At 36.8% G+C, this 25646-nt stretch overlaps 3 protein-coding genes across 9 annotated transcripts in view; 1 reads left to right on the top strand and 2 right to left on the bottom strand.

The window, feature by feature from the left end:
- Window positions 1-1085, bottom strand: part of LOC307144899 (uncharacterized protein) — a 64359-nt gene extending 63274 nt beyond the window's left edge. Inside the window, exon 1 of the mRNA XM_079847611.1 lies at window positions 942-1085. The gene's annotated coding sequence lies outside the window, so the exon portion shown is untranslated. The remainder of the gene's footprint in view (window positions 1-941) is intronic.
- LOC307144887 (uncharacterized protein) overlaps window positions 1-25646 on the bottom strand; it is a 264729-nt gene that overhangs the window by 157247 nt on the left and 81836 nt on the right. For 3 of the 4 annotated variants that reach the window (XM_079847575.1, XM_079847569.1, XM_079847567.1), the window contains exon 1: window positions 11570-11642. The exons of the other annotated variant lie outside the window; for it this stretch is intronic. The gene's annotated coding sequence lies outside the window, so the exon portion shown is untranslated. Of the gene's footprint in view, window positions 1-11569; window positions 11643-25646 lie in introns of those variants that run through there. 4 annotated transcript variants of the gene reach the window in all.
- On the top strand, window positions 2-25476 carry LOC307144918 (uncharacterized protein). Of its 4 annotated transcripts, XR_013818852.1 has the most exons (4): window positions 1859-1940; window positions 13552-13671; window positions 24246-24365; window positions 24570-25476. XR_013818852.1 is itself a non-coding variant. In XM_079847654.1 (3 exons), the coding sequence occupies exons 1-3, from the start codon at window positions 1883-1885 to the stop codon at window positions 14609-14611; spliced, it is 915 nt and encodes a 304-aa protein (XP_079703780.1). In that variant the 5' UTR covers window positions 1859-1882; the 3' UTR covers window positions 14612-14888. The 4 variants fall into 4 exon arrangements, 2 of the variants coding, with proteins under 2 accessions (XP_079703780.1, XP_079703781.1); XR_013818851.1 differs by lacking the exons at window positions 1859-1940; window positions 24246-24365; window positions 24570-25476 and adding exons at window positions 2-381; window positions 13875-14888; XM_079847654.1 differs by lacking the exons at window positions 24246-24365; window positions 24570-25476 and adding an exon at window positions 13875-14888.

Here is a 25646-nt window from a genome sequence, read left to right on the forward strand (position 1 = left end):
GTCCGAAATTCGCATCCGAAATTTTCGCACGTTAAAAAAAAAAATTGACCTCACGCTTGCACACTGTCTACGAAACTTTCGTCCGTAATAAAAAAATTCGGATCGGGTTCGATTTTCTGCGTTTTTCGCATCCACAGCCAGTATTTTGAGAGGTTTTTTGACAATTCAGAGCCACCGTACAAGCGAAAGACAAAATCCAGCTGTTCGGTTCTGTCTGTCCAGCGCTTCCGCGCGCGCGCGTGAGTGTGTGTCCATACCTTTAAGACATACTGCCAGTCTCTGTTTAGGATCGATTGGTTCACGGAAATTGGTCGTCTTCTTTTTAATACGTGGCTCCAGTATCGCTAGCAAAGCATCAAACTGTTCCACTGACACTCTGAGGTAAATTTTTGAATTGCTCGGGATAATTTGGCAACTCCTTGATAAGGAGGTGAAACTCTCCTTCCTCTCGGTGCAATCTCAGGATTGGATGGACCCAATATTTCCTCTTTCTTTTTCTCTTTTTAGAAAGAGGGCAACAAAATCATCCTCACTGCTTGACGAATCCATTTAGTATTTCTTGCGTTTTTTTTCCGCAAAGGTTTAATAAATACGCATCGGACTCAGTGTGCAATGGCCTTTAATCTAATGTTGATAGTAGTGGTTATTTTGTGGTTTTACAGAGAGGAAGCTTTTTGTCATTTTATCAACGAGGGAGAAACATCGAGCCCTGCTTCCATTATGACTGAGCATTAAAAACTCTGTTTACCAGTTTTCATTTGTTCATTACATAAAATGAAAACAACTCATAATCTTCACAAATTGCAATGTGAAAAAACAGTAACGAGTTTACGAGTGAACAACATCAGTCAATTTATTTCAATTAATTTCGGAGTGATTCACTAAATGAACTCGTTTGGATTTATATTTCTCCTAATCAATGATAAAATGAATGTACTCACAGTCTGAAACAGCAGATTTAGAGCAGAATGAACGGCTGTGTTCCACTTCTCATGTTTATGTCCCCTTCCCTCGCCCACTTCTCTTCTTCTCCTAGACTCAGATGTGTGTCATTGCTTCGGTTGCTCGTGCCCTCTATTGGCGGATAACAGTCAATGCGTCGCGGTATACAGTGCATGGAAGTTGCCCATTCAAAGAGATGTCAAGATATTCTAGCAGATCTTGAAAAGTTGGTTAGAAGCAATATGATTTAAGCTCAGGAATTAAATAGAATAGATTTTTATATGTGTGATTTCTCCTGTGCACATTAATGTTTCCGTTACGAAACACTTTACACATTTGTTGTTTGTTTGCATGAATTCTTTTCAGTCTGTGAAATTCAGACTTCATTTGTGAAATGATGAGGTTTTTGAAATAGGTGCTGCTTGTCTTCATTCACTTCCAGTGGGTCTCAAAACATTAAATGCCCGTAATTAAATTCAAATGAAAGAGCTGACTGTAAGCCTACTGTAACAGTACTGTTTACAGTATTGGTATTTTAGTCATTATCTTCTCAAAAGTGGTGTTATTATCAGAATTGAGTTATTCCAGCACTGTTAAACTATCAGTCCTTCAATTCAGTTCAGAGAGAAGCTGAGAGAATTTGATGAGGGTTAAACTAAAACTACACGTGTTGCTGAAACTATAGCATTTACTCAAAAAGCCCAAAGTGTAAATTCAGTAATCATGGAATTGTTTCTAAACGACGATTTGCACCTGGATAATTGAGAGTGATTGTAAGTGTGATGATCATCTGCTAAATGAGCAACAATGACCACAATTCACTCCTTCAGTCAGTGAAGCTCCCACAGCTGTTCATGAGAGTTTAAAATGCTGGGAATATTCCCATCTTCCCACAGGAGAAGAAGCAAGCAGGAGAAACTACTGACATACTATTGTAAAGATGGAGATTAAGGAAGAACCCTGCAGAATAAAAGATGAAGATACAGAGGAACAAATAGGTTGGTGTTTTCCTTCATTCTCTTTAATGACTGATGAGGAACATTAAGATGAAAACTGACAATGCATCTAAAACTAGATACTAGTAGACTCAGTAGTAAACTGGATTTGTGCTAAAATGAGAATTTGATATTTATTTTTGTTTCTCATGTATTCTTTTATTGAATTATGGGAATTTAATTTGTTTATTTTAGACCCTCATTGTTTCACAAATGAAGATGGAAATGCAGTCGTTTCAAAGACTGAAGAGAATTTCACACAGAAACAAGCTGGAAAATCTGGAGTTGAAGGATCTTTAACCTGCTCTGAGTGTGGAAAGAGTTTTGTATGTAAATCAACCCTGAACAGACACATGATGATTCACTCTGGAGAAAGGCCTTATACATGCTCTCAGTGTGGAAAGAGTTTCACATTTAAAAGTAATCTCACCACTCATCTGGAGTGAGATCATTCAGCTGTGATCAGTGTGATAAAACATTTGTTTGTTCATCAAACTTAAGAAAACACATGTACTTTCATACTGGTGTGAAGCCTCACTTTTGTTCTGTATGTGGAAAGAGTTTTTTACAACTGGAACATTTAAAAGAGCATGAGCGTATTCATACTGGTGTGAGACCTTATGTTTGCTCTGACTGTGGAAAGAGCTTTAGAATATCCAGCAGCTTAATAAGACACCAGAGAGTTCATACTGGAGAGAAACCGCACAAGTGCTCACATTGTGGAAAGAGATTCACTCAGTCAGGAAACCTGAAAGATCATGAGAGAGCTCATACTGGAGAGAAACCGCAGTGCTCTTCATGTGGGAAGAGTTTCAGTCATTTATCTACTCTACAGAAACATAAGAAAAAGCATTGCCTAAAGGTGTAAGCAAAAGATGGAATAACCTTTAATACAGTAATTTAATCTACAATTAGTATTGAAGTTTGATTGTTTAATGAGGGGAACTGGTTAAAATGGTTGTGAATTGTATTCTAAGTGTTGCATGTTTTGTTCTTCCGACACCCGTATTGATCCTCTGTTGTGTTGCACATGCGCAGTGAAGGGGTGGATTGGAATCCACTGCTGCATGCAATGAGTGATTATAATCAAGATATTAATAAATATTTTTTCTTCTAAATATCAATTGAGTTGAATGACTTCTCTGGAGATTTTACTTTGTTACTGAAGTTACCAGTGTGATCACTGAAATGTTTATTTCATGTATTCTTTAATGTCTGTATTTGATATCTGAATGCAGTAACAGTGCTTGCTTATTTAGCCCGGCTTCCAGAAATGAAATGGGAATGTGTTGTGTTTGAGAAAGGTCTTTAACATGTTAAAACATAGGGGTCTATAGTTTAAGTTAAAGCCTATATTTACCATTTAGACTAAAGTGTAGTTCTCCTTGAGAGAGAGAACGCATCTTGATGTTTTGAGATGACTCTCCTGTTTAAAGTTAGAGCCTGGCCAAATCCAACCTTGGAAAAGCTGTGTGTCGGTGTGTGTGTGTTAGTCTTCTTGCTTACAGGTTAAGGAACCACTGGAGATTGACTGAGTTGTTGTTCGAGACATGCTGGCACCCAGCAACCCAAATCTGTGACCTGGAAGGTCATGACGTGCCTAACTTCAGGGTCCGAGTGTCAGCGGCATAATCAGATGGAGATATGCTTCTGTCTAGCTGTATATGTGTGGAAAGCCTCCTGAGAAGTCCTGATTATATTGCCTGCTATATTTACTTCTTATTTATTAAATCCAGGTAATATGCCAATCCTTTATATTTGGTGTTTTAAATGCCTGTTTCTATGAAATTCGGTCTCTGTGAATGTTTTAAAGCAGTATTTTAGTGCCGCTTTCAGAGCGGTCACGTCCATAACATTGTTTTTTGCTCATTTATGCGCACACGAAAAATAAAAATTATATTTTATGTTCTGTGGAGAGCCAACCCTTCTTCATTTGGTGGGTAATATTACTTTTGGTTTGCGCAGTGTAATTCACAGAATTGATTGCTCTGCTACCAGCCCTGATCCGGCTTGCGTTTCCACCGCCAACAGTACCATACTTGATAGGCGTGGTGTAGCCTATGCCCGGAAAAAGCGATCAAAGTAATTTTCGCACGAAGAAGAAAGCGACATAGTGAACAACAATGGATGACATAAAGTAGATCTTGTTCTTGCTTCTCGGCACGTGGTTGTTGTCACAAGAAGCCAAGCGCCGACATTAGGTGTTTCTCAGTACCAAGTAGCCTACACAAAGTTTGCACTTGCCAAGTCCAACTCAGGAGAATGACTCCCGAGTCCGTTAATTCTGCAAATGGAACAGCACATTCTTGAAAGCGTCACTCAGCTCGCTCTGCTACTCTGGTAATCTCTAGTTTGTATGTACATTTTAGGCAACAATAAAACAAAATGTTATAAAACACCACACTGCCTATTTTCGTTTTCATTTAAAGAAATCTTAAACATTATCCACACAAATGTAGTTAAGGCAAGCTTAGCCCTATTGATTATTCACTAGTATGCATAACCTTAGCCTATTTATAACTAAATTAAATATTAAACACAACCCTGCCTCTTCGTGTAAATTTTAAAAATATTAAACGTATTAATATGGTTCAGGCAATATGTGCATTTGTACTCTGATCATCTTCATTGTAATAAAATAAAAAATGACAAAGCTCAACCCTGTCTCTTTTGGTTAAATTTCTGTTTTATCAATAATAGCAATTATAAAAGTAGGCTATAAGTGAAAGGTACAAGAAGCTATACAATAAGAAAGAAAGCAAACAATGCAGTCAAACATACAAAGTCAGCGCTCTAGTCTAATGTTACAATGGTAAAGTTAAATAGCTTAAATATATAAAGTTATGAAACTTCACTTAGCCCTCAGCCAAAACGATTGGCCAGGGAACAAATTATAGATTCATGGCACCAAAGATCGCCCGTTAGGTCTACACAAGACAAATTATATCTCATGTTTAACCACTATGGAGATAAATTGAGATCGGATCCAATCTTCCAGCGACCAGGACATCTACAATTCTATACTTAACGCTTCTGTACCTGGTTGATGCCAATTTATTCGGTCGAACAGCAATTCGTGAGCTTAGAATTATAAGGTTCTATCTCCGTTTAGGGTAGTTCTGAGATATTTAGCATCAAAGTTTTTACATCCCAGCTGGCAAAACTGTTATGTAGTATAATCTACTATTATAGCTCAACAAGACCATCACCCTACAGGTACTTTGAGGATAGAATATCAAAATCCTGGCACATTTGGAAATGGGATTTTTTAAGATGGCCCAAATGGAGATAGAACCTTATAATTCTGAGAGCTCTGATTCTGTTTGGGATTATAAGGTTCTATCTCCACTTTTACAAATAAAACCCCACATTTCAAAGAATAAATGTATATAACCATTGATTTTAATCAATTTATATATTTATAATACAAGCACACAGCTTGTAGTATATAATATAATATATAATAGTATAGCATACATCAAAGCCAAGCAAGTTTGTAAGAAAATTGTTTTTTTGTTTTTTTCAAAGAACATGGACATGGAAAAATTACAGCTAAACAAAAAAGGTTTTCTTCACATACTACACCCCACTCCTCTGTACTGTAAAAACATTTAGGAAGCATCTTACATACATTAAAAACGGTTCATTTAGTAGATTAAAACATACAAAATATTGTGTAACATTATGATGAAAACACGTTTTCATCCCTTTCCACCCCCACCCCCTCTGTGCTCTGAAACATTTAAAAAAATTAAAGATGGATTAGTTAGAAAGAAAGATGGATTAGTTAGAAAGAAATATAGAAAGATGGATTAGAAAGAAAGAAAGAAAGAAAGAAAAAGAAAGGATTAGTTAGAAAGAAAGAAAGAAAGAAAGAAAGATGGATTAGTTAGAAAGATAGAAAGATGGATTAGTTAGAAAGAAAGAAAGAAAGAAAGAAAGAAAGATGGATTAGTTAGAAAGATAGAAAGATGGATTAGACAGAAAGAAAGAAAGAAAGAAAAAGAAAGAAAGAAAGAAAGAAAGGATTAGTTAGAAAGAAAGAAAGAAAGAAAGATGGATTAGTTAGAAAGAAAGAAAGAAAGAAAGAAAGAAGGATTAGTTAGAAAGAAATATCTATTAGAAAGAAAGAAAGAAAGAAAGAAAGAAAGATGGATTAGTTAGAAAGAAAGAAAAATGGATTAGTTAGAAAGAAAGAAAGAAAGAAAGATGGATTAGTTAGAAAGAAATATCTATTAGAAAGAAAGAAAGAAAGATGGATTAGTTAGAAAGAAAGAAAGAAAGATTGATTAGTTAGAAAGAAAGAAAGAGAAAGATGGATTAGTTAGAAAGAAAGAAAGATGGATTAGTTAGAAAGAAAGAAAGAAAGAAAGAAAGAAGGATTAGTAAGAAATAAAGATATATTAGAAAGAAAGAAAGAAAGAAAGATAGATTAGTTAGAAAGAAAGAAAGATTAGAAAGAAAGATAGATTAGTTAGAAAGAAAGAAAGATGGATTAGTTAGAAAGAAATATAGAAAGATGGATTAGAAAGAAAGAAAGAAAGAAAGAAAAAGAAAGGATTAGTTAGAAAGAAAGAAAGAAGGAAAGAAAGAAAGAAAGATGGATTAGTTAGAAAGATAGAAAGATGGATTAGTTAGAAAGAAAGAAAGAAAGAAAGATGGATTAGTTAGAAAGATAGAAAGATGGATTAGACAGAAAGAAAGAAAGAAAAAGAAAGAAAGAAAGAAAGGATTAGTTAGAAAGAAAGAAAGAAAGAAAGATGGATTAGTTAGAAAGAAAGAAAGAAAGAAAGAAAGAAAGAAAGAAAGAAAGAAAGAAGGATTAGTTAGAAAGAAATATCTATTAGAAAGAAAGAAAGATAGAAAGAAAGATGGATTAGTTAGAAAGAAAGAAAGAGAAAGATGGATTAGTTAGAAAAAAAGAAAGAGAAAGATGGATTAGTTAGAAAGAAAGAAAGATGGATTAGTTAGAAAGAAAGAAAGAAAGAAAGAAAGAAAGAAAGAAAGAAAGAAAGAAGGATTAGTAAGAAATAAAGATATATTAGAAAGAAAGAAAGAAAGAAAGATAGATTAGTTAGAAAGAAAGAAAGATTAGAAAGAAAGATAGATTAGTTAGAAAGAAAGAAAGATGGATTAGTTAGAAAGAAATATAGAAAGATGGATTAGAAAGAAAGAAAGAAAGAAAGAAAGAAAGAAAGAAAGAAAGAAAAAGAAAGGATTAGTTAGAAAGAAAGAAAGAAAGAAAGAAAGAAAGAAAGAAAGATGGATTAGTTAGAAAGATAGAAAGATGGATTAGTTAGAAAGAAAGAAAGAAAGAAAGAAAGATGGATTAGTTAGAAAGATAGAAAGATGGATTAGAAAGAAAGAAAGAAAGAAAGAAAGAAAGAAAGAAAAAGAAAGAAAGAAAGAAAGAAAGAAAGAAAGAAAGAAAAAGAAAGAAAGAAAGAAAGGATTAGTTAGAAAGAAAGAAAGAAAGAAAGATGGATTAGTTAGAAAGAAAGAAAGAAAGAAAGAAGGATTAGTTAGAAAGAAAGAAAGAGAAAGATGGATTAGTTAGAAAGAAAGAAAGAGAGATGGATTAGTAAGAAATAAAGATATATTAGAAAGAAAGAAAGAAAGATAGATTAGTTAGAAAGAAAGAAAGATTAGAAAGAAAGATAGATTAGTTAGAAAGAAAGAAAGATGGATTAGTTAGAAATAAATATAGAAAGATGGATTAGAAAGAAAGAAAGAAAGAAAGAAAGGAAAGAAAGAAAGAAAGAAAGAAAGAAAGAAAGAAAGAAAGAAAGAAAGAAAGATTAGTTAGAAAGAAATATCTATTAGAAAGAAAGAAAGAAAGAAAGAAAGAAAGAAAGATGGATTAGTTAGAAAGAAAGAAAGATGGATTAGTTAGAAAGAAAGAAAGAAAGAAAGAAAGAAAGAAAGATGGATTAGTTAGAAAGAAATATCTATTAGAAAGAAAGAAAGAAAGATGGATTAGTTAGAAAGAAAGAAAGATAGAAAGAAAGATGGATTAGTTAGAAAGAAAGAAAGAGAAAGATGGATTAGTTAGAAAGAAAGAAAGAGAAAGATGGATTAGTTAGAAAGAAAGAAAGAAAGAAAGAAAGAAAGAAAGAAAGAAAGAAAGAAAGAAAGATGGATTAGTAAGAAATAAAGATATATTAGAAAGAAAGAAAGAAAGAAAGATAGATTAGTTAGAAAGAAAGAAAGATTAGAAAGAAAGAAAGATAGATTAGTTAGAAAGAAAGAAAGATGAATTAGTTTGAAAGAAAGAAAGAAAGAAAGATTGATTAGTTATTAAGGATAGATATATAGATAGATAAAGTTTGAAGATAGATAGAAACAGTTTGAAGATAGATAGAAACAGTTTGAAGATAGATAGATAGATAGATAGATAGATAGATAGATAGATAGATAGATAGATAGATTAGTAAGAGAGAAAGAAAGAACGATTGATTTGTTATTAAAAAAAAGATAGAAAGATGGAAATGCCATCTTTCACCGGCTTCAAATGTCCAGGCTAATGTCCAGCCCTTAGCTCTGTGTCCAGGCTACAGAGCTAAGAGGTGGGTTTTGATTGGTTCGTCCGTGTTCATTCAGGGTTTTGATTGGATATTGAATCTACTGGAGATAGAACCTTATAATCCCAACTCGGTTTATGTTTTGTGAGATGGAACCTTTTTATTTTATTAATAACTATTAACAATTTTTTTTTTTTTTACAAAAATAACACCACACAGGCATTAATAAACACCTAATGGATCAGATTATGTCAAAAACTCAATTTCGACCAAAAGTGGAGATAGAACCTTATAATTCTAAGCTCACGAATTACACACACAAAGCATAACTCTGTGACTTCGAAGACGTCTTATTATTATTTGAAGTCGTGGTGTCGCTACGTGAACAAATTGTTCTTTTGAACCGGTTCTTTTTAGTGAACCGATCGAACCAGTTCACTAAATCGGACTGAATCGTTCAAAACAGTTCGCGTCTCGATTCAGCGCTGATCTACAATTTTATAAAGTTACTGTAACACAGCAACTGAACACTGCTTTACTGCTTTTCTAAACACTGTCAGGTTCAGGTTCCTTTATACCCTGTAAATTGGATTTCAGAGAACAAGTTCAGGCCGTTTATCATACATATATCATAGACAATACAATCGACAACACTATAAAAAGCACTAACTACTGAAATTTTATGATAAACCCATTACTTCATCTTATTACTATTCATATAATTAATCACTACAGGGACAAAGCTGTTCTTATATCATTTTGGTTGTACACTGCGGGACTCCAAACCATCGATTAGACGGAAGGTGCTGGAACTCATAGGCTAATACAGAAACTCAATACATACACTTTTCTGTTTATTTTTGTATTTGTAATTGTATATACATTTGTATTTAGTTTTAATAAAATGAAAACCTATGTGAGGTGCATTACACCTTAATAGTGTTTGTCTGTCTTCACTTTGTGCATCTTTGGATTTGTTTAGATTTCAATGTTGTCAGCAGATTTAGAGCCGATTCTTCAACCATTAAACCTTGAAATGACTGAGAATGACAACAAATGCTGCCATCTAGAGTCAAATCTGTGGAATTGTAAATGTTCACTTTATATAGAAACACTGATTTATCCTGTTGATTAGACACAGAATCTGCTTCAAAAAACAAGTGAAAATAAAGGCAATACAATAATTCATCTTTATTTGTGCTTGTAGACAACATTTGCTCATTTCGACACCTTCAGGCAATGCTTTTTCTCAAGAGTCTGTACAGTAGATACTTAGGTGAAACTCTTTCCAAATGAAGAGCACTGGTACGGTTTCTGTCCGGTGTGAATTCTCTGGTGATTTTTCAAGTTGGCCAATGTAGTGTAGCTCTTCTCACAGTCAAAGCACACATAAGGTCTCACAACAGAATGAATACGCTGGTGCACTTGTAAAGTTTGGAGTAGAGAAAAACTCTTTCCACAAAAAGAGCAAAAGTGAGGCTTCACACCAGCATGAACATTAAGGTGTCTGGTTAACTGTGATGCCACAACATATGTTTTCTCACACTGATCACAGCTGAATGATCTCACTCCAGAGTGACGGCGCAGATGATTTTTGAAAGTGCTTTTGCAACTGAAACTCTTTCCACACTGAGAGCATGTGAACGGTTTTTCTCCAGAGTGAATTCTCATGTGTAAAACAAAAGATGATCTATGTATGTAACTCTTTTCACACTGAGTGCATGTATAAGGCTTTTCTCCAGTGTGAATTCTCATGTGTTTCTTAAGGGATGATTTATAGGTGAAACACTTTCCACACTCAGTGCAGGTGAAAGATCCTTTTCCAGCTTGTTTTTGTGTGAAATTCTCTTCAGTCTGTGAAACGACAGTGTTTCCATCTTCATTTTTGAAACACTGAGGTTTTTGTAACAGATGTTTGTCTTTCTGTTCTCCATCTTCATTTGTGAAATGATGGTGTTTGTCTTTATTCACTTCCATTGGATCTAGGTTAATTACATTAAAAAGGGACAAATGAGAAACAAAAATAAATCAAAGTTAAGCTCTTAAAAGTCTTAATTGAACACATATCTGGTTTACTACTGAGTCTACTAGTTACTACTAGTTTTCGATGTATTGTTATTTTTCAGTTTTCATCTTAATGTTCCTCATCAGTCATTAAAGAGAATGAAGGAAAACACCAACCTGTTTGTTCCTCTGTATCTTCATCTTTTATTCTGCAGGGTTCTTCCTTAATCTCCATCTTTACAATAGTATGTCCGTAGTTTCTCCTGGAGTAATTCCTCCTGCTTGCTTCTTCTTCTCCTGTGGGAAGATGGGAATATTCCCCAGCATTTAAACTCTCATGAACGGCTGTGGGAGCTTCACTGACTGAAGGAGTGAATTGTGGTCGTTGTTGCTCATTTAGCAGATGATCATCACACTTACAATCACTCTCAATTATCCAGCTTTAAGTGTTTTGCTCTAATAGCTATTTAGAAACAATTCCATAATTTGAGGTTTTACTGTAAGGATTACGCTGCTATTTTGAACCAATTATCAGATCAAAAATGAGTTGAAGGCAGGCAAACTTTTGTGTCACTAAAAATTGTAGTATACATTTTTAGCAGCACAGTTAGAAAAATAATGTAAAATGTTATGCTACAATTTGTGTTTACACACCAAGTTTAATTTATTAATTACAAAACACAACTCAAAATCTTTACACTTTGTCATTTAACTAGTCAGTGATGTGCTTATGGTTTGTTATATTTACAACAATGCCGAAAATTAACTATGACTTGTAGCCTAGTTAAAGTGTAGTAACCATTGGCTTTTGGCAGATTAATTACCATTTATATAAGTTAACCAGTTTTAACAGCAAATACAACTGTTAAACTATGGTAATGGGTTTAAATATAGTAACCATGTTTTTATTATTTGTAGTAAACCCATGGTTCATTTTCGTAAGGGATTCACTCTAGTCGGCATAATGAAAGTGCCTCAACTTCGGATTCAAGATCTGATTCGTATTAATTCGGTAAACACTCCGGCTGGTTAGATTCACTAAAATTAACCGAAACTTTAATAGTCATGTAGATTTCTCCTATTACATGATAAAATGAATGTACTCACAGTCTGAAAAACAGCAGATTTAGAGCAGAATGAACGGCTGTGTTCCACTTCTCCTGTTTATGTTCCCTTCCCTCGCTCAGACGCTCACTTCTATTCTTCTCCTAGACTCGGATGTGTGTCATTGCTTCGGTTGCTCAAGCGCCTCTACTGGCGGAAACCATATTAAACTCTTTAACCCAGATATAAAACAACCACGATAATCTCTTGTTATCTTGGTTGATATGTATACATTTATTTACAGTGCTATGCATAAGTTTAGACACCCATGCTAAAGTTGACTAAAAAGAGGAATAAAAAACATCTTTTGGAAATTTAACTTAATGCCTTAATTTAAAAAATTAGGAAAAATCCAACCTTTAAGGACACCAATTTTCTTTGTGAATGAATAATGTATGGTAAATCACTGGAGTACTGGATTTGGCATGGAGTACTTTCCATAAGATCATCTCTCAATGCAAATCAAACCAGCTATTAGGCTAACTGAAATAAAACCATGCCAATCTCTAGGTATGGTGAAGGCTATGTGATGATGTGGGGCTATTTTAATTCCAAAGGCCAAGGGAACTTTATCAGGATGCATAGTCTCCTGGATCCATGAAGTAACTGGTCTTTAAAAATAAAAATCTGCCTGCCTCTATGGGAATTTAACATAGGGGTGTCCAAACTTATGCACCCTGTATTTTAAGGAAGAACATTTATTTTTTTACGATACATTATTCATTCACAAAGAAAATTGGTGTCCTTAAAGGTTGGATTTTTCCTAATTTTTTTTATTAAGTTCAATTTCCAAAAGATGATTTTTTATTCCTCTTTTTAGTCAACTTTAGCATGGGTGTCTAAACTTATGCATAGCACTGTATATAGCTCCCAAACATGTTTGATTTGTAATAATTAAGTATTGATTTAGAAATAACATCTTATAGGTGACACAGCTGTTCACTTTCACTATAGATCATTTTGAGATTCAAACTTCAAATATCTGCTAAGGAATTTGTAATTGTATTTACCCTCTGGACTCTGTGTTACTGATGTTGTTTATTTTAATATAAATCTTGACTTAATTTTCAAGTTAGATGGTACAAGAATTATTAATAAAAAAATGTGAGACATATAGAGAGATATGAAAATGTAAAAGTAACAAATAAAATGTTTTAACAGTTTCTTTCTTTTTTCTGTATTTTTTCTTTCAGCTTTGCCAAAACCAAAAATGAAGCAAAGTCTTCAGCCACAATAAAGAGACGAAATGAAAAACACAACACATGGAACATGAGGAACAAACTCAAAATGAGGTATACTTTAAACAAGACCCAGCAACATAGTGTCGGCCCAGATCCGGCCCAGATGTGGTACACGTGGACTCCACACGGCCCAGATGTGGACCGGATCTGGGCCGACACCATGTTGCTGTACAGGGAATCATAAGAAAACCACTATAACACTCTCTCAATACAAAACACCAACAGCATATCTCTTATCAGCATCCACGCTGTGTTTCAAAGAACGCTTTTCTCTCTCTGCACCTGAGAGAGAGAGAGAGGGATAGAAAAGACGAGAGAGACACACACACACACACAGGCTCAGACTTAACTTGTGGGTTTACCTTATATTGATTACATGGCTACTCAAGGAAAGGTGTTAATTACTTAAGTCACTCAATTAGCACAAGTTTGTTTTTTCTTTGTAACATAAATTCTACACTCAATTGAAGATGCGATGAATGACAATAATTGTGCATCACCACTTAACAGCCAAATTCCATGATTACTGAATTTACACTTTGGGCTTGATATGAAGCTCAAAGTGTAAAATCATGTAATTGTTTCTAAACGACTATTTGCACCTGAATAATTGAGAGTGATCGTAAGTGTGATGATCATCTGCTAAATGAGCAACAACGACCACAATTCACTCCTTCAGTCACTGAAGCTCCCACAGCCGTTCATGAGGGTTTAAATGCTGGGAATATTCCCATCTTCCCACAGGAGAAGAAGAAGCAAGCAGGAGGAATTACTCCAGGAGAAACTACGGACATACTATTGTAAAGATGGAGATTGAGGAAGAACCCTGCAGAATAAAAGATGAAGATACAGAGGAACAAATAGGTTGGTGTTTTCCTTCATTCTCTTTAATGACTGATGAGGAACATTAAGATGAAAACTGAGATATGACTATACATCTAAAACTAGATCCTAGTAGACTCAGTAGTAAACTGGATTTGTGTAAAATTCAGAATTTGAACAATGTTTACTTTTGTTTCTCATGTATCCTTGTATTAAATTATGGGGATTTAATTTGTTTATTTTAGACCTGATGGAAGTGAATGAAGACAAACAGCATCAGTTTCAAAAACCTCATTATTTCAAAAATGAAGATGGAAATGCAGTCGTTTCAAAGACTGAAGAGAATTTCACACAGAAACAAGCTGGAAAATCTGGAGTTGAAGGATCTTTCACCTGCTCTGAGTGTGGAAAGAGTTTCAGAAGTAAACCAAACCTGAAGATACACATGATGATTCACACTGGAGAAAAACCGTTCACTTGCTCTCAGTGTGGAAAGAGTTTCATTCAGAAAAGCTCTCTCGATAAACATCTGCGCCGTCACTCTGGAGTGAGATCATTCAGCTGTGATCAGTGTGATAAAACATTTGTTTTTGAATCAAGCTTAAGAAAACACCTCAAAGTTCATGCTGGTGTGAAGCCTCACTTTTGTTCTGTATGTGGAAAGAGTTTTTCACTACTGGAAAATTTAAAAATGCATGAGCGTATTCATACTGGTGTGAGACCTTATGTGTGCTTTGACTGTGGAAAGACCTTCACTTCATCCAGCAACTTAATACAACACCAGAGAATTCACACTGGAGAGAAACCGTACAAGTGTTCACACTGTGGAAAGAGTTTCGCTTGGTCAGGAAACCTGAAAGCTCATGAGAGAGTTCATACTGGAGAGAAACCGCACCAGTGCTCTACACGTGGGAAGAGTTTCAGCCAATCATCTACTCTACAGAAACATAAGAAAAATCTTTGCCCGAAGGTGTCTAAGTGAACAAAGTTCACTTCCATAATTTGTAAATAAGCAAAAGGGAATTACATTTAATACAGTAATTACTATTGAAGTTTGATTGTTTGATAAGGGGAACTGGTTAAAATGGTTGTTTATTGCATTCTAAGTGTTGCATGTTTTGTTCTTCCGACACCCGTATTGATCCTCTGTTGTGTTGCACATGCGCAGTAAACACTGAGTGTTACCTGTATACAAGATGAACTGAACAGTAAAGCAACAATGTGAAAATACTTGTGTCAGTGTCATCGCTCAAGCAGTGCATGGTCATCTCATACAGATGTACAAGAATAATAGTTCAGAAAACTAGTGTGTTGCCATAAAACACTAATATATGAAGGGATGTGTTTTGTTTCTTTGTGGTTTAATTATTTTCATTTGTGAAACAATGGCAACAATAGTCTATCAAATATTATTCATATTATCACAAACAACTAGTTTTTAGTCTCACTGTTTATAGGTGATGCATTGAGAACATATTGAACTTTATTTGATTGAATCACTCTCTGCATATATTGTTAAAATGTAAGAAATAAAAATGAACAGAACTTGTGATTTATTTAGGTATAATGAATAGATTTTATTTAGTTTTCATTAAATCAAGGGGTTTAACATTGTATTCAGCACTGCTAATGAACCAGTAGTAGTAACAACAAATTTTAGTCTTTAGTGTGTCAAAATTCTAAGAATGATATAATTCTACTCTTATTCCTAAACTTAAAGGGTTAGTTCACCCAAAAATGAAATGTTCACCCTCATGTTGTTCCAACCCCGTAAGACCTTCGTTCATCTTCGGAACACAAATTAAGATATTTTTGATGAAATCTGAGAGCTAGATCACTCCTCCTGCAGGCTTATGGACACTATAACTTGCTGGCCCAGAAAATGTATTAAAGACATTGTTAATATAGTCCAAGTGACTCCAGTGGCTCAATCTTAAGTTTATAAAGCGACGAGAATACTTTTTGTGCACAAAAACAAACAAAAATAACGACTTTATTCCACTTTTCATTTCCTTCTCTCTGGGCCTCGAGTCTTTTTACGTAGTGTTTAAGCGTAGCGAGTCTGTGTTGCATGTCACCACGTAGGCTCACTATTGGGCAACTCTGGTCATGTGTGATACGTGATGACGTGAAACACAGACACGCTACGCTATTACACTATGTAAAAAAAACTCAAGGTCCAGAGAGAAGGAAATGAAAAGTGGAATAAAGTCGTTATTTTTGTTTGTTTTTGCGCACAAAAAGTATTCTCGTTAAGGTGTCCATAAGCCTGCAGGAGGAGTGATCTAACTCTCAGATTTCATCAAAAATATCTTAATTTGTGTTCCGAAGATGAACGAAAGTCTTACGGGGTTGGAACAACATGAGGGTGAGTAATTACTGACAGAATTTTCATTTTTGGGTGAACTAACCCTTTAAGAATAAGTGTGAATCATAAAGGTTTCTAAGTGTTAAGACTCAGCTCCTAAATTATTTAAGAGTGCTGGAGAGGGATCCTAACATCTCGTCTGTTGAAAACTCCAACCCTGATATGTCTGTCATCATGTTAGTTGATTTTAACCACACAAAGCTGTCATCCGAACTCCCAAACTACAAGCAACAAGTCACTTGCCACAGCAGAGAAAGCAAAACACTGGATAACTGCTACATCTCTGTTTCAGATGCTTACCGGGCATTCCCGAGGGCTCCACTGGGGAGGTCTGACCATGCTATGTTGCTCCTCATTCCGAAGTACAGACAAAAGCTTAAAGGGATACCAGGCAAGCCTGAGTGTTTTTTCTCTACGAAGCTCCCCCTAGTGTCTGGTAGTAAATGCGTTCAAACACACTGTTGTAAAAACGAACTGTTGTCCCTCCCCCCTCGCCACGAGCAACCCAGCTGAGCAGAGGAACCAGCTATTTCAAAACCAGTTATGTCTACCGAGGCAAGTAAAGTAATATTTTCTTTCCAACTGATGTCGAGTTTTTTTTTTTTATTATTGTGTTGTCATGCATACTATTATTTTTACCGGGAACGAACGATATGAACGAGGCGAACTACTGCTTTCGTGTTTTGTTTTTTTGGGAGAGCGGGCATGAGCATAAAAAAAATATATATCAGAGGCTAATATTTGTCTAAAGTTATATTAGCAAGGTCTATAAGTTAATCTGGTAGAATGACGGTTTGCCTTAGAAGGGCAGCATCCATCTAGCTAGATCAAGCCAAAATATCCGCTAGCCACTTAGCTCGCTGAGAACTGCGACGATCGTAGAAAATCTTGGAATATAAGTTTTTTTACCAGCAAAACACTATGACGCATGGCCACACAAAAAAGAAAAGAGGTGTAAGAACTGTGACTACCTAAAAAACCATACCCATGCTTGCTAGCAAACACACAATCTCTGCTAGCCACCCAGCTACCCCGTAACAGACATTCATAGAAATATCAAAGATACTTCATCAACCGTCTCTGGAAATACAGCAAACAACACATTTACAGATAATAACGAATGCAATGAAAGTACAACCATGCACAAAATAAAATATCAAAGTGTTACTTACAAGCGCAAAAGCAAGAATGCGAGGTCTGCATCTGACTTGGAGCCTTCTCTGTCTTTCAGCTCTCGCCATTCTGAAAAAGCTTGACCAGTGTTGATATGTGTGCGAGCCCTCGCTCGTTTGAAGCTCTTTTCCTTTTCTTTGCATCTTCTTCCCCGGCTCTGCTATTATACACACGTTTGCAACAATCGCTAGCCGGGTTTCGTTAGCCTGCCTCTGTGCTGGGGATGCTTGCCGTAAACTGATCCTGCTTCTCGCGATGTCTGAGACTTTGTGAGACTGAAGGATGCGGGTAGGATACACCGAACTTGCAAGTGGGATATTCTTCCTACAGGCAGTAGGGGCGGGCGAGAGAGTCTTCATTCGCCCTGTAATGAGTCATTTAACCATATACCGACTTACGAAGATGATTAATTAACACGAAAACGTTGCCTGGTGTCCCTTTAAATCCATTAACCCTCTGGGGTCTGGGGTGTTTTTGGGGTCCTTGAGATGTTCTGACATGCCCTGACATTTGTGCTTATTTCAGTTGCTTATAAACATATTAATGGCAAAGGTGTAAATTCACTCTATATAGCACAAACAGGACTTCCATAATATGTGAGCCACATGTATGTACATGTTTGTATTTTTTGAGAGAATAATGTTTATGCATGGTTATCGAAAAAAACTAAAAATTAAAGTTTCTGAAATAAGGCCACAAAACACATACTAAATATGTGGCAATAAGACTTTTGACTAATGGATTTCATCGCCTAGTGTTTTTTCTTCAAAATGATATGAAAATCATCCTGCCTAATCATTCACAAAAAAACGATACATTGATTTTAGTTTTGTGAAACACTTTTAGTTTGGAAAGCCAATATGCGGATGGGGCGTATACGCTCCAACAGCATCATGCATATTTAGTAGTTCACACCTGGTGAGACTACGTCCCTGCATACTTAATGAGCCATTCATTCAGGTGTGTCACCTATAGCTAACTTAAATATACAAGCTTCATAAAAATGATCATTCTAGGAGAAAATTTCAGATGGCATTTAGAGGCTTTTGCATCTGAACTCTTCATATACACACACACATATATATATGCATGCACATACATACTTTATAATCTTTTCAAAACTAGTCAACGTCTTTCAAAACTAAAGTATACATTTTATCATACGTATTTCAAAGTAAAGGATTCATTAGTTAGTTGATGACTTTATTTTTGACAAAACACATACAGTATATATTCCTCATCTCAGTATAGCAATAGAGTTTGCTAAAAGCTGTTCATTCAATACAGCAGTATTTGAAAATCGATCATATTTGGTAAAATTACATTTATATTTGCATTTATGTCAAAACCTAGACACTTTTAAACATCAAAAGGACATTTATTAATATGTATTCGTGTCAAAATGACAAATAAACAGATTTTCCTATTCAATTTTGCATGGAAACGCTTCCAAGACGCTTGCGTGTCGCGTGAAAAATAGGCGTCGGTTCTATTTCTAGAATGCACGCGTTTTCCACGCGGCTCGTGCCGCGCCTGAGACGCGCGTCTCACACAGGCAGTGTGCAAACTCTAAACTGTTAACATGGATGGGAGCCGAAATAAAAACGGACACGCCACGCAGCTGAGACGCTTACGCCACGCATCTAGTGTTTCACCGGCCTTATCCAGCAGGTGTGGGCGTTTCACAGGTTTGTATGGATCGCCTCACATTTGCGTTTGAATAGCGCGGTCTCCGTAGGCGGAGTCACATTAAAACTTAATTAGCTGAGATGAGAACGACTGACATCTCTCTCTTTACATACATATTATATAAACTGTGAATATTTGTTTTTTATAAAAATTACTTCATTTGAAAGAAGAGAATTCAAGCTTCATGCCTGTGTGACTGTATGCCTGTTTGACTGAGTATTCGCTGAGTTACAGTTCATTTTCGGACGCGTTTCAGAATTGACTTCACTGACGGAGAGTAGGCAGAACTCGCATCATGTTTATTTTTCTTTATTTGGCGAAAAGCACAACACTTTGTTTTTATTATGAGCATACACAAAAAAAATACACACTAAACAGGATCGATTGATGTATAACACAAGCATATAAGATAAAAAATTTTTTTTTTTTTTTTTTTTTTTTTTTTGCACTCATACGGAAAAAAACGAGCCTATCGCGCCGGCGCGATAGCCGACCTCAGGGGGTTAAGAAAACATCCAAATCTGTCAGGTCCTGGTCCATAGATGCCATTGAAACGCTTCGAAGGTGTTTCGAATGCACGAATTGGGACATATTTAGTGCGGCTTGTGACTCCCTCGACGAACTCACTGATACTGTGACGTCATACGTCAAGTTCTGCGAGGAAATATGCATCCCCACCAAAACAGTGACACTGCCTAGTTACAATATGAAAAGAAAATGTATAGTTGTTCTCCTTCTTATACTCTCTGGTAGTGTTCATCCAAACCCTGGTCCAGTGCCAAATAATTTAAATACTCCGGAAGGGTTCAAAACTAGAGCCGGACTAGGTTTTATTCATATTAATGCCCGAAGTCTTCTCCCCAAACTAAATTTTATACAAACTTGGGCCCACTCAACAGATGCTGACATTATTATAATCTCAGAAACATGGCTTAGTAAATCTATTTTAGATAGGGACATAGCAATCAAGGGCTACAATGTCTACCGTTGTGACCGCCTTAGGAAGGGTGGTGGCATTGCCATTTATATAAAAAATCGTTTCACTTGTAACATTGTGTATTCAGTATCTATTAGTAAGCAGCTAGAGCTTTTAGCCCTAAAGACGGAATATACATTGGGGCAAACATTGACGGTCAGAGGTTGCTATAGACCACCCTCAGCAAGTACTGAGGCTCTTTGCTCTTTAAATCATCATCTATCGAGTTTTGAATTTGGAGAGGTACTTTTAGCCGGGGATTTTAACTTGGATTGGTTGACCTCTATTTCAGATAGTTTTAAATCTGTCTGCGACTCTTTTAATCTTACTCAGTTGATTGATAGTGTCATGAGATAATCAGGAAACATAAACGAGGACTCAATTGCAGGAAAACAAAGGTAAGATTTTAATTAACCAACCAAACAAAATACAAAGTATAAACAAAACTCCCACGTGGGGGAAAAAACAGAACAAATACTAACAAGGCAAAAACACTAGGAACAAGAAACAGGAACTTAGACAAACGAACCAGCACCGGACTGAAAACACAAAGGAGGCTATAAAGGAAACACACACGAGGGTAACCACCTGGCGTCCCCAACTCAGGGACATCAAACAAAACCAAAAACACACAAGAAAACAAACAGACCAGACAACCACATCAGAAACATTAAACCAGGTAGTGCAGGCCTACAGGGCGAAGCAGGCTGTGTAGGCGGCCAGGGCGGAACAGGTCGTGCAGGCGGCCGGGGCGGAACAGGTCGTGCAGGCGGCCGGGGCGGAACAGGTCGTGCAGGCGGCCCGGGCGACCCTGGTGAAGAAACCCCCTCGGACGGCCCAAGAACAGTCTCTGGATCGGCAGACATAGCATGAACGGTCTCTCTATCAGCAGAAATGACAGGAACAGTCTCTAGATCGGCAGCCGTGACCTGAACAGTCTCTGTATCAGCAAACCTGACATGAACAGTCTCTGGATCATCCGATGTGACGGGAACAGTCTCTGAATCCTCAGACGTGACCTGAACGATCTCTGGATCATCAGATGTGACGGGAACAGTCTCTGAATCCTCAGACGTGACCTGAACAGTCTCTGGATCATCAGATGTGACGGGAACAGTCTCTGAATCCTCAGACGTGACCTGAACAGTCTCTGGATCATCAGATGTGACGGGAACAGTCTCTGAATCCTCAGACGTGACCTGAACAGTCTCTGGATCATCAGATGTGACGGAAGCATTCTCTGATTCATCAGACGTGACCTGAACTCTCTTCTTCCTCCGCTTTCGTGAGCGGGTAGTCTCTACCAGCTGCTCTACAACCCCTGGGGTCTTAGCAGGGAGGGTAAAGCCCTCTGGAACCCTCAAAGTAGGATCATCCAGGACCATCGGGGTTGGGACCGCCGAAGTCGAAACCTCCAGAACCTCCGGGGTTTTCTTCCTCCTGCGATGATCAGTACGAGACGGTGCAGGCAACCCTGCCTCTGGGAATACAATGGCTGGCCACTCTGGAAGTTTCCTCTCAGGATCCAGAGCATTGATGAAACCCCAGAAGTCAAACTCCTTCAGTACCCCCATCTCCACTGCACTGAGTGGTTTGTCAAGTGCAAAATTAAACAGGTCCTTAAGGGCGTCTTCCCCAGGGTCAGTCCCTCAGCCGCTGAGCTGAATCTTAGGGCAAAGTCTCGGATATTCATACCCTCTTGATGGAGAGAAACCAACACGTTGAATTTCATAACCCGTTCATATTGAGGACAAGAAATCGAAGGGCCTGGTGACTGGTATGACGTTTTCCGCTGAGTCCTCATTCTAGGCTGGTTCGTTCTGTCACGAGATAATCAGGAAACATAAACGAGGACTCAATTGCAGGAAAACAAAGGTAAGATTTTAATTAACCAACCAAACAAAATACAAAGTATAAACAAAACTCCCACATGGGGGAAAAACCAGAACAAATACTAACAAGGCAAAAACACTAGGAACAAGAAACAGGAACTTAGACAAACGAACCAGCACCGGACTGAAAACACAAAGGAGGCTATAAAGGAAACACACACGAGGGTAACGAGACAACAGGTGAGGAATGTTAATTACTAAACAGATAACGAGAAGGGAGGAGCTAACAATTAGACAGAAAGCACATGGCACAGGAATAATCAGGAGCCATGGCTCACATGAAACTAGACTAACAAACCACGAGACAGACAGGAAATGTCATAGCTCTGTCACCACACAGAACTAGTAACAAAAGCATAAGTGACAGAACCATGACAGATAGTCCAACTCGCCCTGAAAAGTCCTCTTTACTTGACTTGTTTTTAACTAATGCTCCACACAAATTCTCAGATATAGGTGTGTTTGCAAATGACCTGAGTGATCATTGTACAATTGCGGCAGTTAGGAATGCTAAAATCCCGAAACAGAGGCCACGGACTATTTTTAAAAGGGATATGAAGCATTTCTGTGAACAAGCCTTTCTACATGATCTGTTTCATTTTGATTGGAACAAAATCTATCTTATAGATAAAGTAGAACTGGCCTGGAACTATTTTTATGATGGATTTCTAGGATCATAGATAAGCATGCCTCTGTTTGTAAATTCAGAGTCAACGGCTGAAATAATCCCTGGTTTTCTCCTGAGATTTCATGCCTTCTCAAGGATAGGAATGCTGCCTGGTCAAGGGCCAGGAAATCAAAGAGCGATACGGACTGGGTTTATTTTCGGCAATTGAGAAATAGGCTTACATCTCTAATTAAAAAGTCAAAATCAGAGTATTTCGTTAATGAAACTACAAAAAATCGAAATAATCCAAGCAAGTTCTGGAAAATTATTAAAGCCTCTTTTGGAAATATTAGCTGTAGTGAACTACCTCCTCATATTATGATTGATTCAGGCAAGGTGACTGATAAACAATGTTAGCTTGCTTTAATGAGCACTTTATTTCTTCAGGATCCCTATTTGAATCCTTATGTCCTGCTTCTTATGGTTCCTGCGTACAGGAGAACCCCTCTGACCCATGTTTACCTTCAGAAAAACTATTTTATATTTCTCCTTTATCAATTATCAAAGTCCATAAAGCCCTTCAGGAATTAGACACAAAAAAGTCTGCTGCAATTTAGACCCCTTCTTTCTAAAGTTAGCAGCTGACTTCGATCATTGCGGAGCCTTTATCATATATTTTTAACTTAACAATTTTTCGAAAACGACATCCTTAAAGTATGGAAGTCAGCCCATGTTACACCATTACTAAAAGGGGGCGATCCATCTATTTTAAACAACTATAGGTCTATTTCTAAGCTGTGCATTTTAGCTAAACTCCTTGAGCGCCTGGATGGTGAGCAGCTAATGGAATTTTTAAACATAATTGATATCTTATCACCTTTTCAATCAGGGTTTAGGAAACAACATAACGCCATATCTGCAGCATTGACGGTGATAAATGATATTGCTGGGGCATTGGATAATAGGAAAATATGTGCTGTGCTGTTTATAGATCTTTCGAAGGCTTTTGATACGGTTGATCACTGCATTCTTGTGAATAGTCTAGTGAACAATGGCTTGTCTAAGCATTCGGTAGATTGGTTTGCAAATTATTTGTCAGGTAGAACCCAAAGTGTTCGGATGGCTGGTTCTGTGTCTTCATTTTTGCCTATTTCCAAGGGGGTTCCTCAAGGCTCAGTATTACGGCCCATATTATTTTCAATTTATATAAACAAACTCTGTGAAAATCTATCGAATGCTATGTATCACTTTTATGCTGATGACACTGTTATTTACTGTACTGCATCATACTGCACAAGCCCTTGAACTTTTGCAGTCTGCATTTAATACTGTTCAGAACTATTTAAAACAGCTTAAGCTGGTCTTAAATGTACAAAAGTCAAAAATAATGGTATTCACAAACTCAAGACAACTTCCAGTTTCTTCTTCAAGCATCTCAACTTCTGAAGGAAATGAAATTGAGTTAGTTAACAGTTATAAATATTTGGGTGTAATCATTGATTCTAATCTATGTTTCAGAACCCATGTTAGCTATCTGGTTTCTAAGCTTAAGATAAAGCTTGGCTATCTTTACAGATTAAAATCATGCTTATCCATTCGTGCTAGAGAACCTGGTGATGGCCACTTTTCTTCCCATATTAGATTATGGTAATTGTGGTCGTTGTTGCTCATTTAGCAGATGATCATCACACTTACAATCACTCTCAATTATCAAGTCCAAAGTGTGAATTCAGTAATCATGGAATTGTTTCTAAACGACTATTTGCACCTGGATAATTGCGAGTGATTGTAAGTGTGATGATCATCTGCTAAATGAGCAACAACGACCACAATTCACTCCTTCAGTCAGTGAAGCTCCCACAGCCGTTCATGAGAGTTTAAATGCTGGGGAATATTCCCATCTTCCCACAGGAGAAGAAGAAGCAAGCAGGAGGAATTACTCCAGGAGAAACTACTGACATACTATTATAAAGATGGAGATTAAGGAAGAACCCTGCAGAATAAAAGATGAAGATACAGAGGAACAAATAGGTTGGTGTTTTCCTTCATTCTCTTTAATGACTGATGAGGAACATTAAGATGAAAACTGATATATACAAATAACATCTAAAAGTAGATACTAGTAGACTCAGTAGTAAACTGGATTTGTGCTAAATTGAGAATTTGAACAATGTTTACTTTTGTTTCTCATGTATCCTTTTATTAAATTATGGGGATTTAATTTGTTTATATTAGACCCGATGGAAGTGAATGAAGACAAACAGCATCTGTTTCAAAAACCTCATTATTTCACAAATGAAGATGGAAATGCAGTCGTTTCAAAGACTGAAGAGAATTTCACACAGAAACAAGCTGGAAAACCTGGAGTTGAAGGATCTTTCACCTGCTCTGAGTGTGGAAAGAGTTTCAGAAGTAAACCAAACCTGAAGATACACATGATGATTCACACTGGAGAAAAACCGTTCACATGCTCTCAGTGTGGAAAGAGTTTCATTCAGAAAAGCTCTCTCGATAAACATCTGCGCCGTCACTCTGGAGTGAGATCATTCAGCTGTGATCAGTGTGATAAAACATTTGTTTTTGTATCAAACTTAAGAGATCACCTTAAAGTTCATGCTGGTGTGAAGCCTCACTTTTGTTCTGTATGTGGAAAGAGCTTTTCACGACTGGAACATTTAAAAGAGCATGAGCGTGTTCATACTGGTGTGAAACCTTATGTGTGCTTTGACTGTGGAAAGACCTTCACTTCATCCAGCCACTTAATAAAACACCAGAGAGTTCATACTGGAGAGAAACCGTACAAGTGTTCACACTGTGGAAAGAGTTTTGCTCGGTCAGGAAACCTGAAAGATCATGAGAGAGTTCACACTGGAGAGAAACCGTACCAGTGCTCTACATGTGGGAAGAGTTTCAGCCAATCATCTACTCTACAGAAACACAAGAAAAAGAATTGCCCGAAGGTGTCTAAGTGAGCAAAGTTCACTCCCATAACATTTTGATTAAAGTTTGATTGTTTGATAAGGGGAACTGGTTAAAATGGTTGTGAATTGCATCCTAAGTGTTGCATGTTTTGTTCTTCCGACACCCGTATTGATCCTCTGTTGTGTTGCACATGCGCAGTAAACACTGAGTGTTACCTGTATACAAGATTAACTGAACAGTCAAGCAACAATGTGAAAATACTTGTGTCAGTGTCATCGCTCAAGCAGTGCATGGTCATATCATACAGATGTACAAGAATAATAGTTCAGAAAAGTTGTGAAACAATGGCAACAAAAGACTATCAAATATCATTCATATATCATATCACGC

This window comes from Squalius cephalus, assembly GCF_949319135.1.
Source record: "Squalius cephalus genome assembly, chromosome: 17".
Taxonomy (NCBI): domain Eukaryota; kingdom Metazoa; phylum Chordata; class Actinopteri; order Cypriniformes; family Leuciscidae; genus Squalius; species Squalius cephalus.